The 17,640-nt window shown below is 34.2% G+C and overlaps 2 protein-coding genes across 2 annotated transcripts; both read left to right on the top strand.

Moving 5' to 3' along the window:
- Positions 1 to 6,053: 6,053 nt before the first annotated feature.
- On the top strand, positions 6,054 to 10,805 carry LOC120332690 (uncharacterized). Its single transcript, XM_039399991.2, has 5 exons — positions 6,054 to 6,195; positions 8,674 to 8,808; positions 9,076 to 9,135; positions 9,320 to 9,511; positions 9,639 to 10,805. The coding sequence occupies exons 2-5, from the start codon at positions 8,715 to 8,717 to the stop codon at positions 9,779 to 9,781; spliced, it is 489 nt and encodes a 162-aa protein (XP_039255925.1). The 5' UTR covers positions 6,054 to 6,195; positions 8,674 to 8,714; the 3' UTR covers positions 9,782 to 10,805.
- A 3,278-nt stretch (positions 10,806 to 14,083) lies between these two features.
- LOC120332914 (uncharacterized) lies at positions 14,084 to 16,318 on the top strand. The gene is made up of 4 exons (XM_039400256.2): positions 14,084 to 14,252; positions 14,432 to 14,500; positions 15,158 to 15,349; positions 15,590 to 16,318. The coding sequence occupies exons 1-4, from the start codon at positions 14,138 to 14,140 to the stop codon at positions 15,724 to 15,726; spliced, it is 513 nt and encodes a 170-aa protein (XP_039256190.2). The 5' UTR covers positions 14,084 to 14,137; the 3' UTR covers positions 15,727 to 16,318.
- Positions 16,319 to 17,640: the final 1,322 nt, after the last annotated feature.

The following is a 17,640-nucleotide window of genomic DNA, read 5'->3' on the forward strand; positions in this document are numbered from 1 at the left end:
AGAAATCAAGATCAGTGCGGTCAATGTTTGGATCAAGATTATTGAAGACTTTATCATTTCGACAAAAGAAGAAATGATGATTAACAGCTCGAGCGTGAATATTGCAGCATTGCTATACTTGGAAAAATGGTACTACTACTCATACATACATACACAATTTAGCGCATGTTCACTAAACGGGTCACATCGACTTTTTCATATGTTATTCATAACACCCACTTGGCTCCGCCATCCAAAGATTACGTCAAAGAGCTTGCCAAAGTATAGCTACGGCCACCCAAAATGGCATCTATATCAAAATCGTTCTATGTGTACATCCATACGTGTGTAACTCTTCATAGATAGTTTTTTCCATTTGTCAACTTTATTTGTTTGTTGCCAGTGATTGAACGACTATGGAATTCAGAAACACATGCCAAATTATTTTATCCTCCTTTTTTTCATTTTGTAAATTTTTAAAAAACTATGCAATGTACCACTGCCATGATATGAGATTATTGTACTGTTATTAGGGAGAAAAGGTTTACTTAACATGAGGTCTGCTTTAGTTAGAATACCTTATCTGATCAATGAGGCATATGATGACCACCATGTCAAATTTGTGAGATACATACTGTAAAATATAACATTTTTTTCTATGAATTGACTCACAGATTTTATTAGGTAGATTGTATATAATTTTCTGCAACATCCTCATCATATTATATTCTCCTATGTCTTCAATATATTACTATGTGTGCATATTTTGAGTATTTTGCACATAGATAAAAAGTCCTAATTGCTGTCAATACGATCTGGAAGCTTGCTGTAGGTGGAAGCCAAGCCATACCCTAATAATGCCATAGTGTTTCCAAATGTTTTAGATCTACTGTTTTTCTTCTGTGTGTTTAAAATTGTTTTAATATTTTTTATTGAAATCTTTAATGAATTTGTATTATTCGGATGTGTATGCATTTTATTATTTTTATAAGCTGTCTTAAATACTACCACTGCTGATATATTTCTTCAACCATTTTTTTTAAATTTATAGCTGCTTTGTTCAGAAGTATTTTACGAGATGATGACCAATTATACATTTTGAAAATAATGAAAAACTTTGCTTTGCTCATAAACTACATTTGCTGAGAAAAAAAATTTCCCATTATTTACATATATGTAATATCCGGAATATTATGTACGCAATTTGCCTTTTTAATACTGTATGAAATATACATAGTCTTTATCACTTGGAGGATTATTATTTTGGCGCATTGTGCTTTTCCCTAGGTGTTTCTTACTGGTCACAACCAGAGGATCTTAGTGGTTCTCAAACTTTTAAAGCCTCGCCCCCTTTTTAGAATTAGTCGAGTTTCGTGCCCCATCTCGTACACCCCACCGTTTGAGAACCACTGGTCTTCATACTTCTCTTCAGTTAAATATAGAAATCCGTAATAATAACATGCCATCGCACCTCTGCTCACCCTAAGCGTGACGTGTAGGATTTATATGTACAGGATTTATGTACAATACGGTAGCTGGCCAACTATTGCCATGCCCAACATGGTACGGTAACCGGACTGGGGGGCACTTCTCTGGTGGTATATATCTATGTGTCTGTGCGGTTTTCACGTTTCAGCATCGTCCGGTTCACACGTGTCCGTTTTTGTACAAAATGTATTTGTTTAAATGCGAAGAACAATAAGGGGAGTGAACCCGATCACCAAATTTCCCTCATACATTGGAGACCAAAAATCCTGTTTCATTCTTGGAGTCGGCGCTGATTTAAATATTTTTTGCGGGCTTGTGATGCTTTTCTATGCTCACAATTTGGTCCCGCCAACTTAAATTGAAACAATATTATCATCAATGACACCCGGATAACGATAAAATCCGCGATGGATATATACTAAATATTATTTAAACACTAATTCAGACGCTGTAAATTGCAAGAAATGCAAAATTTTCCCGTTATGCTCGGTCACGATCGGAACTTAGGGTAAAAAACAATCTATTACAAGCAACTAACAATTTGTCTCGTCACTTTTTTTTTTTGTTTATTTTGGGCACGCAAAACCCGTTTGTGGCCATTTTAACGAAGAACTGTCTTTGTCGAGATCTTCAATTGATTGAAATTAGGCATAATCCAAAAGCAAAACAATGAATTGCTTTCATATTTAATCACAAGAATCTAAAATATTCAGCAAGTAGTATGTCTCCACAGTTGTTTTCAGCTGCCAATGCGGTAAATTTGTTTTGAATTTATTTAAAAAATGTCTGGAATATTTTGGAAAATGATTTTGAAGATATTAAATCTACTAATTTGAGGTCCCACAGTTCTTTAGATCAGAGCTCTTCAAACTTGGGGAATCGACCCCCGTTGAGTTGCGAAAAGACTCAATTCTGCTACTTAGTGCTCATTAAAGGTATTGTCAATTTTATTTTTCTGCATTATTAAATTTTACTTTATTTTTATTTCAGTCGTAGAGTTCGCGAAAAAAACTGGCTGTGCCAAGTTGGTAGTAAGGAAAAAAGTTGTTAAAGGATGTGTCCGAATGTACCCAACCAACGGGGCGCAGTGGGACATTTAAAAAACGTCCTTCAAAGTATTTTTTGGTAAAATGTGTATCGTTTAGAAATTTCTTAGTCGCTGAATAAAAACTACATTGCCCCATTAGTGCTGCAATGTCAAATAAATTGCACAGATCATAGGTCTCAATATACAAAAGAAAAAAGTGTACCAACCTCCCACAACTAATTTTTTTTTCAGTGAAACAGTCCAATGTTTATTGTTCAAATCAAGTATGCGGGTCATAGGGGATACAGTACCGATGAACTCAAAAAGTTTGCCGGGCCATATAAAACTGTATAATACCAAAAGCATGGACAATAGCGCCGTCGGTGGGAATGTGTATTGTATATTTTCATTTCGTATATTCTGTTTCTATTTTCTTCAATATTTGGCTCTGTATCTGAAAAGCTAACATATTATAAATGAGTGAAAGCTAAGCTCTAGCTGCGTAATGACGAAAATGAGTCCAGATTTACCTATAGTATAATTAAATGATATAAAAAAAAGAACAATAACCTTGCAAAATTCTGTTAAGTATCCATTTTTTCCTGTTGCCCGATGGAAATATCTCAAATCAAAATAATTTAGAAAAGATGTGTTTACTCCAAAATATAATTTTTTCCTTTATAATAGGTCGGCTACCGAGACTGTATGGGTTGATACAGATATCAGTTGGGCTGGACGAATTATCTTCTTGTGGCTCTCTATCATGATCTGAATAAGGTTACATAAAAAATTATCACAGCTCAATGAATTTTAAATAAATTTTCAAATATCAAAATGTTGAACCTTTACTCTTGGTATACATGTTGAAATGACATTGTTTTTAATTTCAGCAAATTTTGAGAATTTTTCTGATAAATTCTGTCAAAACCAATTTTTTGAACAATGAAATTCCGACTAAATTTGACAGATATAATTGTTTCAAAAAAACAGATCACGACACCTCACAAACAAGTAACCAACGTTCAAAGTTTGTAGCGATTATGGGAGTGTAGTCATGTGTTGTATGAATGGGTGCGTGGATTCGTGGATGCGTTGGTACGTCTTGAAATACGTTCCTGTGCGCCTCCAATACAATGCATGGATAACGTGGGGTGGTCGAGTCACCCCCATGATGAAATAACAAAGCTATTCTCCTAAACTACAGCGTGTGTGAAATGTGGTTAAAATAAATTTCAACTGCTTAACAAATAATCCTCAGCAAGTTATTGAATGTGTTGTTCTAACAACCGTTCGTCAACTTACCAACAATACAACGACATCAATCACCCGCGCAATTCTGTAACTGGATGAGTCAAGCAAAATGCTACAAGCTGACGCGATTACATCTCGCGTACGCTAATAATGAAGGCATAAGTCAATTACCTAAAATCAATTTAAAAACGCTCATAATAAAAGTTTTGGTTATCCAATCCGGTTACCGCAAGATAAGGATTGTTTCATGCATAAATTGAGCATAGTTACAGTTAAATAACTGCGAATTTTTTTTATCTTGTCATGCGAATGAAATAAAATTAACAGTCCAATCATACAGTCAAGCGTAACGTGCTCATGAAAGCATATTGCGTCGATACGGTTTGTTAAACTAACTGCCTTGATTTTTATGAAGAAATCCATATATGCTGTAGCTTTTCCAGCTGGTAAAATTCCAAAACATCTTAGATTAGAAACTGAAATTAACAGCCACTTTTGATACACACTCCGTTCAATTTATCACAAAACCATAATCAGGCTGTGACTTTCGAGTTTAATAAATATCACTTTGTTTACTCGACGACTACTGTCCGGGAGAGAGTGCTCCTTCATGTAACATGAATTGTACGATTATTGAATATAAGCACGCTCCGAATCCGTTTCTTGTATAGTTCCATGCTGCCCAACTTCAGGTAAACAACGATGCTGTTTATCTTTAGGGTTCAGTTGAGAAATGTTTACGTTTTCACCTAAAAATATTTGCTCCGTTCTATGATAGCAGAAGTAGTATATGACGCAAAAAACGTTTTGATTTGACGATGTAGATCACAGCCTTCAGTTTGGTAATTTCCACGTTTCGGTAGTGTAACTTTAGTCGTATTTCCTTACCTATTTGCTCGATTAAAGACAACAAAAGCACGACAGTTAGTAATGGTTACAGTCATATTGCTGAGCTGATCCTACATGGTGTTTCTGTTAATTGGGTACTGTTACTGAGTATAGTCTGATTGTGATGCAAATGCTCAAAGTTCCTTGGTTAGGTTTTCACTCACTTTACCATGAGGTAAATCTTATTGGATCAATCGTTTAAATCTAGAGGTGTAAACTGTAAAGGATAATAATGATATCTCAATTACCACAGATATTTGTAAAGATTTGTCGATATGTTTAGTGTTCTGCGTAAACAAACGGGTTATAAGTACCACCAACTTTTATAAGGCGTGTAGCTTTTACATATTGTTATATCTTCATAAAAACACAAAATTCAATCATCGGAATTTTCACTCAGTTTGAAATATTTGACAAACCAATGTCACAGTGAGAGATAACGTTATTCATTCGTTTATTAATGTGTAAAGTTGGGAGTGCAAAAAATTGCGCAAACTCAATTTTCCTTTTGGTAATTTACCACGGTTATTCCCCGGTCCATGGCGTACAAGTGTGTACAAATGCAATATACAAGGATAGAATTAGGTGTATTTAAAGTATTTCATGAAGAAATATTTTGCGTTGATTTATTGCTTTTGCTTAATTAGTAAAATAGTATTCGTGTGAGATTGAAATTCCAAGAATATCATATACATTACCCGCGATCATAAAAGTGTAAGACTTACTGAGAGTATAAAGAATTGTTGTGTAGAATTGCGCTTCGGTTTACATACCTATTGACGCGATACTCACAGCAGTTCATGTCAATACGACCAGCCATTAGGAAGTGAATTCCACATAACTGAAGTACATGGGAAAAAAACTTGGCCTCGAAATTCTTTTTTCGCGTCTGGTAGTTACCCTGATAGTTTTCTGATGGTAGATCACATCCAACCCAGTTTGGCGACTGAGAATTGTTTTGAAGAGACAGGTTCAGAAGAACAGTCCATTATAATATCCGTGAAACAAGCACGGCGACGCAACTTTTCATCATTGGAACGCTAATTGGAAGCCAATCATATTTGGTATTCTTTTTTGAATAAGGTCCAGAAGATCCCGATATTATTACTTATCGATCTTGATCGGTAAGTATGTTGATAGGTATTTGTCTGTCTGTCTGTCTGTCTGTTTGTTTGTTTGTTTTACTGTCTGTCTGTTAGACACTTCCGTATCTTACGCGATATCTCACGAAAGCGGGGTTGAATCTGCTCCAAATTTTGCATGTGCATTCATCATATCTCGGACCAGAAGCCTTTTGATTTTGGATGTGTTATGTCGTATAATTAGCGAGTTATAAATTAATTAGTAATGGGACACGCGGTGTAACTATAGAGTCAGAGCGAATGAATCGAAACCGCAGTTTCCTAACTTTCGATCGATAAGTATTCGGTCCGATCGATATTCTCGTTAAAATATTATGTCGTTTCAATGAGTTTGCGTAACCTTTCATATGAATTAAAGTTCCTCTTTCATATCGAGTGCGAACATTTTCTTTGTTGTTGACTCAAGATTACAACCTAGACGTAAGTATGACTTTTACGATTTTTATGTACCAGTACAAATACACGTAAAGTAAATTAATTTTTGCATATTTGTGATATTAGCTATTCGATTACTGGAGTGTGGTGACTGTCAAATTGGATATCAAATTTCCGATTTCGAATAATAATGTTGCGTATTATAAAGACAATATAGATATAAGCCATAGTTATTGCGTAATAAATATCTGATGAATAGCCAGGAAAACCCAGATCATTATATTTGAATGCGTTGTCTAGAAATTCTGTCTCCCAGGTTGATTTTCACAGAAGTGTTTTCTATAAATACCAATGAGAACGTTTAAGTTGCACCATGGCTCAGAAATTTGTGGATAACAAACATGAAAGTTTGTTTGCCACTGGATACCTTGCTATTGTATTAAAAAACAACTATATTGCACAAGCTGAAATAACGATTGAATTTCAAGGAAATTTTACGGTTTTAAAATAGTGATGATAAAATATGAACAATTACCGATCATCAATTTTGGGAATAAATCGTCAAATGCAATAGATACTTGGAGAAATAGCTTCGATTTATTTAGTGAGCAAACAAACTCCGTAGCATGTTCTTGTTCTATTCAAATTAATTCGAATACATACGCGTATCAAGCACTTTTCAGTTGTATTATGTTATTTAACGCGTGGTGACATAAATATGCCGTAGATAAAATTTGGTTGTTTTGACAAACAGAATAAAACTTCATAACCACAAAATATTTTACAAGATGTGGCTTTAGGAGGCAATTCATTCAAAAGCATCGTGTTGTATAATTTGCCTGGTATGACATGTAGAAGAACTGCAGTTGGTCAAGCATGAATATATGTTAATTTATATAAATAAGCGCTCTGACGATCGGGGAGAAAAAGCGGAAATGTGTGCAAATAAGAAGTACTTACTACTTGTGTCATATGTTTGCCGTTTGAAATACCGTATGACTTGCGTTAAGAATGTAACAAAACGAAAATATACCTTTGTTACTTTCGACTTATGTTTCGATCATAATAAAAAAATCTTGGTGGATGTAAGTATGCAGTAGATTGCATTTGAAATAAATCTCAGCGTCTATTATACAGTTATAATAGGTATTATCTGCTAGTTAGATAGAAGATTTTGATTGCGATGTTAAAAAAGCGTTGCGTGTTGCAACATTCAACCAAAATTTCCTGGCATGTACTAGTCTTGACATTGCGATATTATTTTGAAATGACATGTTAAGAAATTCAAACACTTGCGCAACTCTTTTGTTGCTTAAAAATGTCTCAAGTAACAAAGACTGTAAAGTAAATGGTTCTGCTCTCAAACTCTGGGATATAAAAATTACCCGGGTGAAACCCAGACAGGGGCATGGGTATTTCTTGTGTTGTTTTGTTTAGTAAAATATTATGTGCTATTCTCGCTACGTTCATGATATGATATTATGCAGCTTTTCGTTTTTCAGTTATCAAATATTTGATTGGACATAATTAAGGCAGTTAATATTAATAATTCAATATTTCTATAGGCTCCGTATGTAGTAATTCTTACCAACAATGATCCGGTCGCAACGTAAAGCAATGGAACTATAAAAATCTTTACCTAGCGTCTGAATGGTAACGTTAACAATGTATATAACAAACATCGTTTTAACATTTTAACAACTTAATTTTATAAATCAAAAATACGCTCCCACTATATACGGTATATATATATATGAGTATTGCAATATAACTGAGCATTATTGGTATTTTTCCTATTTCCATTTCCCAAGTTATTCGTACTTGGGATAAATATAAAATAGCACCGTGAAGTGTCTTCGGTATCCACCAGGTTTTACAACCCTTAGTTCCGTCTTTCAAACAATGGCAAGTTTGAATATTTTGCAAAAATAGCCTATTCGTAAAATATAACAATGTGGAAATATTCTATTTATTGCTGGTCGCTTTGCAAAACAATATTATTGCCATTGTTTATTTGGTACGAGTTCTGCATTCTGGTATAGTGGTATTTCATGACGATTGTTCTTATGGCGTAATACGTGTTTAAATTAAAGAAGTTTCGATTTTTTTTTGTAAATTAATTTGATCTATGCCAATCCTAAGGTGATTTTCATTAAAATATACATAGAACAATTAATCCACGACGCCTATAAATAGGATGTACTACGACAGCAGAACATTTCAAACTGTCTATGTCATCTTCTCATAGGAACACGCTATATGTAATGAAAGCGACATAGTCATATGGAGCAAGTGGACCACGAATGATAATAATTTGGGTATTCCGTGACTATACAAAAGTGAGAGGATCTGACAAAGTTCAGTAAAAATTGTGTGCTCAACAGTGTTTTAATCCGCAACAGTTTTGGTTTTGGTTTAAATCAAGGATTTTCAAGAAGATTTAATTTCACGGCAGGGATTAAGTTGTAAAGTTGGGAAATTGACATTTTTGTACTTAATTCATTGTTATATTTTTATTTACAGATTTTACTCTTATTAATATTAATATACTTATTGTGGTCAAAATGGTTCAGTGGGATGTCAAAATTACAGAAGTAGAGGAAGGGAAGGACGTCACTGAATCTGTTGTATCGGTCGGGGAAGGAAAACGAACACATTGTAAGTATAAACATGGGCCAATGATATAAATAGAATATGGAAGTGATAAGTATTAGGTACTCCAGTACTTTAGTAGTATTCAATTCCTTCTACAATATACATGCCACATAAATTTATTAATTGTCATGGCTATGTTATAATCCTTTATTCTCTTAAAACAGGAAAAGCAAAACAAGTAGTCTAATTGTGTATTTTAGTGGCTGTGTTGTATAATGAATGGTTTTGATATTGCCTTTATATAATTATATTTTTTGTGTTTATTTACAGTGTGGCAGTATGTATATACCACGATGTTGATATTCTACGTTGCTACTTGTGTAACACTAGGTAAGGTATTACATATTTATTAAAATATGTTTAAACAACACAATAAAAAATTAAACATTGAAATTCTTAACAGAAAGTTTCAATTTTTTATGAAACTAAGATAAAATTTCGAGTGCAAATAATATATTGTTATTTATCATTTATGGGAACAACGTAATTGACATGAATACTTCTTCTTTTTCAGGAGCCCTACGTAATTTAGGCTGTTCCCTCGATGGTTTCTTGGTTGTCTGGTGGACCGCACATGCCGTCTTTCTTTTCGTTGGGACAATCATTGAGTTCGTACACATCCGTCGCATTGACGATTCAGACGTCGACGTCAGGTCTCGCTGTCCCTTAAACTGCGATTTGTTACTTGTTATATGGGGAGTCATCGGTAAGACGGCTAGACCTTGATTTTACTTCATATTGAAAATGTAACCTAATCCTATTTTTGGTATTTCTCATGAACTCAAAAAAGCGGTTAATTTCTTTTTAACTTTATTTTTTATATTTTATATCAGGAGTCATAGGAAACTATATGGTTCAGCATCAAGTGGACGACACAGTTTGCGCAATGTTTCAATGGACTGGGTTATTAATTTGGAGCATCGTCTCTATTGTTGTTGTTGTCATGGGAAGGATTTCGATTAAAGTTTGTTACTAACTTCGGATGCAGCAATCATTTGCAAATAAAACATTATGACGAAAGACCTTTGATAACTGTGAACTCAGCTGTACAGTCGAGACTTTTATTTTCACTACAACTTCGACTCTTCATCTGTATTTATGCAATCTTATATTAATGTTCAAATGAAAGGAGTGTTTTAAACTGATGGAAACGGAGACTTATATTCAGAGCAATTAACATAACCTATGGGGTGACCCTCCAAAACGGAACCCAAGTCAATTGGAACATATTCTAGAGAGAACATTATTGTTGTGCAAAACGTCCTATATTACTGAAATTTTTGAGTACTATCATACACAAACAGATTTTCAAGTGTTATAATAAATTTTCCTAGAAGTGATTGAGAAATGTATGGGTTCTGTTTAATAGGGTCACCCTGTATTTCGTGTTTTAATTGATATATATAGTACGTAATTTATGGTATCATGATGATTTCATATACATTGATCGTGTTTGTCTTCGTTAACCCTTTACCCATTTCGTTAATGAACTGTTACTCTTGACTCACGCATTATTTTTTAGTTTGGCCCGGACAATTAGTGGCTACGAAGCAACATAGTAATATACATTCATATTCAGTCATAAAGATCATACTGCCATAAACTATCATTAAAGTTGGCACACTATATTCAATTATTTACTTGACTCATTTACATCATTTATTCATTTTATTTGTCAATTTCGCAACGTTTGGTGACGGTATTTTCGTGATGCTTAACATGATTATCAATAATAACTTCCCTTTATCATCTAGTTAACATACGAACTCGGAAAATGTATATCGTCTTTTCTGATTTTCACTAATACTACAGCACAAGGTATCATCACTTTTCGAATCATTTAAACTAAAATATGTTTTCGTTCTTTATACTTAATACATCTTACTATATAGTCATTCAGGCATTGTACAAAGAGCAACATCCATAGCCTTTTTAATGTTATCAGTATTCGTTTTAAACTTTTTTTGCGCTGTAATTGTTAATTATAAATTTTCACTTAACTTCCATAATTATGTTTTCTTACCCACGACTCTTACACGTTTTAATCAAAGCCTGAAATATTGTATAAATCACGTCGTGTGTCATATGCATGGGAGCAAATATGAGGAATGGGTGATGTTGTGGTCTCTCGTCGTCTCAAGAGTCGAGGTTTTCAGTGACTTGGGTTTCGATGAGTGTCGGATAGTTGTCGCAGAATAAGAATCGCATTCGTGATTACAAGCTTTAAATGTTGTAATTTCTCTCCTGTAGAAGTTTGCTTAACGCAAGATCCCGAGCATTGAAGTGGCGGAGCGTGTACAGATTGATCGCGATATCGTTGCGACCGAGATGGAAGGCATTATTGTTTTTTTCATTTTTTTAGCATTTGGTGAGCCCCATTTGGCTAATTAATTTAGCGAAATGCGCTCAAGCTGCTGCAAGCGAGCTTGGTAGCATGTATAAATGTCATATTATTCCGAGGCCATATTATTTGCTGAAATTCCTGCAGCGTGTAGATAAGGTCTGTTTTAAGGCCGACATATTTTTGTGAATAAACACGTTTGCTTTCTAATTCTACGTTTATTCCATGGTATGCCTCCGTTAACCCACAGATCTCAAAAACAAAGTTTTCAATCTTTATTTGCAATGCTGCAATGACGGTGTCACGGTCGTGAATTCACGTTGTTTTTTTTATTCGCTGAAGGAAATTCAACCTTTGAAACGCTTATTTCGTAAGGCAGCAAAATCGGGCAAACTGCCTTTTACTTTTCGATGAACATAGATTAAACATTTTTATTTTAACAATATATATAAAAGTGCACTGAACTACGTTTATGCTAAAAAGAAAATTGAAGTCAAACAAATTTGTAATGAAATATGAAAAAAATTGTAACACTAGAATAATCTAGATTAAACTTTTAATTCAGCAGATAACCGCAATTGATACTAAGCCCATGAATAATGAAGATAATGTGGCTAATTTAATGTAAGAAAATTTAATGTCATTTTTTCTATCCTAAGATTTTTCACCTAGTATACAAACATATTTGTACTATGTAGTGTTTATGCAAAGCCAGTTTACGTATATGCATATAATTAGGCCCAACGCCTTGACAACTAAACCACAATATAGCTTGATTGAAATCCTAACAGTAAACAGACAGGATGATGAAATTATAAAACTTCTGAATACGAATAAAACGACTTGTCATGTTCCAAAAAAAGATTGATGGAATTGATAGTCTGGAATTTCTCGGGTTTCAATTACCTGGTACATCTGGAAAAGTTTCAAGAAGTTGATACTTGTACACAACACACACCCGAGATTCATCCTAATTATATCCTTAACCGACTCAAAGAGTATTGCAGATATTTCGTCATTGTTTACAATTTAAACATGTTTTTCGATTATGACTAAACCAAAGAAGTTCGTTTTAGTTCCCCATTTCATCTTCCCTATATATATAGATATACTGGTGCCGAAATTATGAACAGTAAGAATTGTAAGTAGGTCAGTCAACTTTGCATCAGGGTGAAATAGCTGGAACATATAGCATTACTGTCTTAAGTATTTGTATTTTAAAACTGACAAGAACAGGCGTTACGGAGAAATCTATGCTGATTCGTGCCTATATCTATGGAACATCAGATAGGGTAGTACTGTAATATTATAAGTACAACTGGAGTGGAGCAAGATACCGTGCAAGTCCAATGTTGAAAGTACTAACTATAAGCCATTCAATAATTTACAACACTAATTATAAAATTTTTAGTTTAAAATTGAGTGAAATCAAGTTGCTGTATTTCCTGGGTATTCCGAAGTATGTGAACCAAGACGGCTGACACCAGAACGTAGTATGTATACCAGGTTAAACCATAAAATTATTCCAATTATCTTTATTTTGGTTCTATTACGAGTTCGGAAATATCCGAATGACTCCCGTAGTATTTGTACCTGAAATTATGGCCTAACCATAACCTGTTACATGTTCCTGTGTCCGCCATATTGGTTCATTTACTTCGGGAGCGCCGTTTTCTGCATAAACAAAAATCCGCTCAAAAGTATTCTATAACTGATACGATTAGTAAGATTTGTGTCTATTTGATGATATTTATATCCCCATTTTGTGCCCAGAAATGCATCTTTTCTCAAATCCAAAAGTTGATTTGTTTTAAAATATTATTTACTGATCCACATAAGTAGGTTGACCAGGCACGCGCGATATCGCATCAGCTGTTTTGTACTGCCGCGTTATTCTGGGCGTAAATGTTCTCGGTACAAAAAAAATATAGATTCAACATATATATATAATCGAATATGATGCTATAAAATATATGTCTAACTAAATATGAAACTATCCATCTTCTTATATAATATCTTCTGAAACACAAGCGAATATATATACAGTATTCTCTTTCTTCATAATAATCGATTGCGGTCCTTATTTCCACTTCTTTATTTATTGCGCAAGATTATATTACGTTACAACTATGTATCTGAAAGACAAGGCAAGTACTGAGAAAGGCAAACGAGAAACTTAATATTTATCTATAAAACCTATAAAAGGCACTAAACAATAGAAAGTATACATAAGTATATCACAACCAATTTTGCTTTTCTAAAAATGTATGGTAAATACGATACTGAGCTTGTATTACCTTATCCATTATTACACTTATCCATTTCGTAACATTGAAGCCGGGAAGACGTGCTTTCACTTTATCATTGTGTAATTACCGACCTCGTACGTGTATTCTAACCGTGAACTCATTCAATGATTAAGATGGTTGATTGCGCCAACATGAAATTTCTTAGAACTAGAGCAGTGCTCTTCAACAGGGGTTCCGCAACACATGCAGTGAGGTTCTGTGAGTTGATAAGGTTCCTTAGGGGTTCCGCATTTTTTTTTTCGTTTTTTTTTAAGGGGAAATCATTTCTTGGTTCAGCATGTTGATGCGTCATTATAAATATTTTTAGACCACCGTGTCTCATTCAAACTACAAGTAGGCCAATTCGTTAAATAGGTGGTTTAGTCACAATGCAGAGAAATATTTTCGGTTGTTGCGTCATTGTTATGCAACTAACAAAAAAAGAACGCCATAATTTTATTCAAATTTTCCTTATTTTAGTTCGATTACGAGTTCGAAGACTAGCCAAGTGACTCCCGTATTATTTGTACCTGAAATTATGGCCTGACCCTAACCTGGTACACATACTACGTTCCGGTGTCCGCCATCTTGGTTCACATACTTAAGAAGTACCTACCTATATTTTAATTGCGATTTGTTTATGATTTAGATTTTTAGAAATCCTAAGTTGAATTGAATATTTGTGTATACGTCATTAACTACTATGGGACAACTTGGTGTAAATAACAATGATCCAGAATCAGCGAAAATCGAAAGTCAAAAAAATTGGATTCGATTGGACGATGTCAAGCCTGTCTCCGAGGCTGTGTCAAACAAATGTAAGTATGATGTTAAATAGCTCTTAAGGTAATTATAAACATTTTATTATTGCGATACTCTTGGTCACCACGGATAAAACAATTTAACAAGAAGTAGTAGCGCTGTTTGAGTTGTTTTCTTCTTCTGTTTAATCAACATTTTTATGAATCGAAACTATGGAATAATTTGTTAATTTCAGGTGCATTCATATATTTTGTGCTATGGTTCGGATACTCAGCTTCGGGCATGGTAATTATCATTATTAGAGGTAATTTTAACATTTTCACCTTTATTTATTTGTGGTTATTCAACGGTATTAAGTATTTAACGGTCTTCGGCGGATCATAATTTATCGAAATATAATTTCTGCCACGTTTTAACGTACTCTCAATATAGTTATGAATATTTGAATCGTTAAATGTTACTTTGTAGTTTGTAACACGATCTCCGACAGTTTTAAAACGTTGAATAAGTTGACCTATATAGTCCATATTCTCAAAGCGCAGAAGCGACAAAAATTCGGCGGAGCAAGTTAAAATATATCACGTAGTCTCTGCTGATAAAGTACCACCCCTGAATTTCTAGAATATCATATTATATACCGAGTTTTGACTAAAATTCGATCAAGGACAATCATGTATTTATAACTGACTTGCATGAACAAAAAAGTATTGTCATAAGCTAATGGACGAAGAATTGTCAACCGCATTACTAATGCCGTTAATGGCCCCCGGTAATGATTGCCGAGAGTGTTACATTGACTCCCCATCGATACCTTGAATTTATTGTTGAAAATATGAGCTCGTGCCAACCAATCAATGTGGCTAAAAGGAGGTCAGAGAAATATTTGAGTCAGCAATTTTTGCGTTTAAATTTTCTTCTGGAAGCACCCAAGCATAATGCTGATTCATTATTTAAAATTCAGAAATGTTGCGGCAGGAGTGCTTTTCGAGCCCCTTCATCGTGACCTGGTGGATCGCACATTTTTTATTTATTACTATTAACACATTCATTGAACTACGCAGTTTTTTATCCCGCCAGTACAGAGCTTCTTCCGGCGAGATAGCATGGGATATAAACTATTGCGAAATTGTGATGGTCTTTTGGGGACTTTGTGGTAAGCATCGAATACAAAATATTTTATTGTTTATAAATGGCAATGTCTTAAAATATATCCAAATACCAAATTAAATTTTTATCATTTTTCTGTACAAAAACAACTTCAGATACTTTGATGGAACAAAAAGATAGGAGTATATTCTGAAACTTTCTTCCAGACGTTACATTAAATCATTTAGGTACGAAATGCATGGATGTTTGTATTTGCATTTTTTGATTATCAGATCTCACATTTCAGGTATTGTTGGGTATCTACTAACTCAACCTCATCTCAACACCACCTGCTCTTCTATATCATGGATTGGATCTCTAGTGTGGAGCATTATTTCCATCTCTGTCGTCGTGATCAAAATGGCCAAAAAACTATGCTCTTGAAAACTCTTATATTCCGTGGACGACGACTGAACGGAAATTGAGACTGAGCAAATTTTATTTTATGAAAAAACAACATTTTTTTCATTTTGTCAATATGTGAATATATAATTTTTTTGCGGTAAAGGCTTTATGTTATATTTTTTCCACACTTTGTATAAACCTATTTCTAGCCTTTTCTTTTTCAAGTTTATTGTCAACTATATTTTAATCTGCTCATGATGTTAAAGGTAAGGTCATATTTTGGTGCCACCATGCATCAAGGCGATCACGTTGTAATATTTGTTATATTTAAAACACAATTATATGATGATACCTACAGTGCTATTATGATGTGTCTTCCACTCCTTACCCATATCTTACTGACATAGCATACTTATGAGCTCCGCTTTTTATTTTTTGAATTTATCTGTATAGTTTACTTTATTGCTTATATATATTAGTTATTTGACTTTTCTCCGTGAGATGGTGCTTGGTACACTGTTTGTTGTACAATATAATATGTCATGTTACGTTATTTGTAAATAAACTGTTAAGGTGCGTTTACACTGGATGCGTCGCGTTGCGGCGCACTCCTGGTTGCGCGACACAGGTGTTTACATTGTGCGAGTCATTTTTGTATCGCTCGATGGCGCCAGGGGCGGTTGCTTAGAAACATAGGCAGTCATATATACAATTAATAATTGAACAACATTAAAGTTCAAACTTACCAAGTTTGAAATCGAAAGCTAGTTTGAACATCGAAAATTTACAATACTTGGGAATAAAATAGGTTGTGATCTACTTAATAACAAAAAGGACGAAATTGAATAAAAAGACTATTTCGGACTATGCAAGGACAGGTGCAGAAAGATGTTTATTATAAACCATCGTCAATATTACAATTCATTATGTTGAATATCCACAAAAAAGAGACCATCAAGAATACCCAATTGCCATATTCTGATTATTAAATAAAATTAAACCAAGTATTCACATCGCACATAACTAATTTCAAATGTAGTTAGTTGTCCATTTTGGGAAATTGTGGATAATTCATTACAATGCACCATCCTGGGTATGCCAATTAGAAATTTCATTTAATGTAGAGAATATTGCTAAGTAAATACCATTGCAATTTGCTTCAATATGACCAAATCCACTCTAGATTTAACCCCCATAGAAAAGCAAACTAGTCATAGAGTATAATAACGTTGAACAGTCAGGGGAGACTTCAAGTATAAACATATGCATCAAAAATAAGTAATATCATTGGGCGTGGAATTTACCCAATAATACTACTGTATAACTTTGTCAGCTATAATTTACAAAAATAATAAATGAATGTGAAATAATGTGTCGCTTAATCAGAAGCGCCGCCGCGAACTGAAGAGACGCTTTGTGTGTAAACGGGGTCACTTGAAACATTGGGGAGCGATATCGAGCGCATTCAATGACGTGTAATGCGTGTTACATTTGCGACCAATGTACCATCCAATTTATTGTCGGGTGAATGTCTCATTTTTCTATCACATGAAGCTGTCGATGGGTCTTTTATGGCTGCTTATTGCGAAACGACCACACGTATTTCACATTATGGACATTGTGGCGACCGCATCCCTAATGCTTAGTCACACCGCCGAGCCAAAATTGCACGTCAAAAAAGGGAAAACGAGTCTATGTTCACAACCTTGCTGATCAAACCTCAGATCGTGGGATTACTGCACTTGTTTCCAAACTAGTTTGTTTATGTTCGTCTGCCAGAGAGAACTCAATGAGCAGAGTGGGAGCAAAACGATGTTTACACTTATGATGATTTCCAACTTCTGGCACGGTTTTCTTGAATAAAGAAGATGTCAAATGCTATCGATTATATATATACTTAAATGTTATATTCTATATATATATATATACTAGGGGTAATTGTTTTTGCGCATA

This window comes from Styela clava, chromosome 13, assembly GCF_964204865.1.
Source record: "Styela clava chromosome 13, kaStyClav1.hap1.2, whole genome shotgun sequence".
In the NCBI taxonomy this organism is placed as follows: Eukaryota; Metazoa; Chordata; class Ascidiacea; order Stolidobranchia; family Styelidae; genus Styela; species Styela clava.

What these genes read in the sequence shown, in the direction of transcription:
- LOC120332914 (XM_039400256.2), top strand. Translation starts at nt 14,138, where the DNA reads ATGGGACAACTTGGTGTAAATAACAATGATCCAGAATCAGCGAAAATC. An exon ending in CGAGGCTGTGTCAAACAAAT is followed by an intron (nt 14,253 to 14,431) that starts GTAAGTATGATG and finishes TGTTAATTTCAG; the next exon opens with GTGCATTCATATATTTTGTG. An exon ending in GGTAATTATCATTATTAGAG is followed by an intron (nt 14,501 to 15,157) that starts GTAATTTTAACA and finishes TTTAAAATTCAG; the next exon opens with AAATGTTGCGGCAGGAGTGC.
- LOC120332690 (XM_039399991.2), top strand. Translation starts at nt 8,715, where the DNA reads ATGGTTCAGTGGGATGTCAAAATTACAGAAGTAGAGGAAGGGAAGGAC. An exon ending in GGAAGGAAAACGAACACATT is followed by an intron (nt 8,809 to 9,075) that starts GTAAGTATAAAC and finishes GTTTATTTACAG; the next exon opens with TGTGGCAGTATGTATATACC. An exon ending in TGTTATATGGGGAGTCATCG is followed by an intron (nt 9,512 to 9,638) that starts GTAAGACGGCTA and finishes ATTTTATATCAG; the next exon opens with GAGTCATAGGAAACTATATG.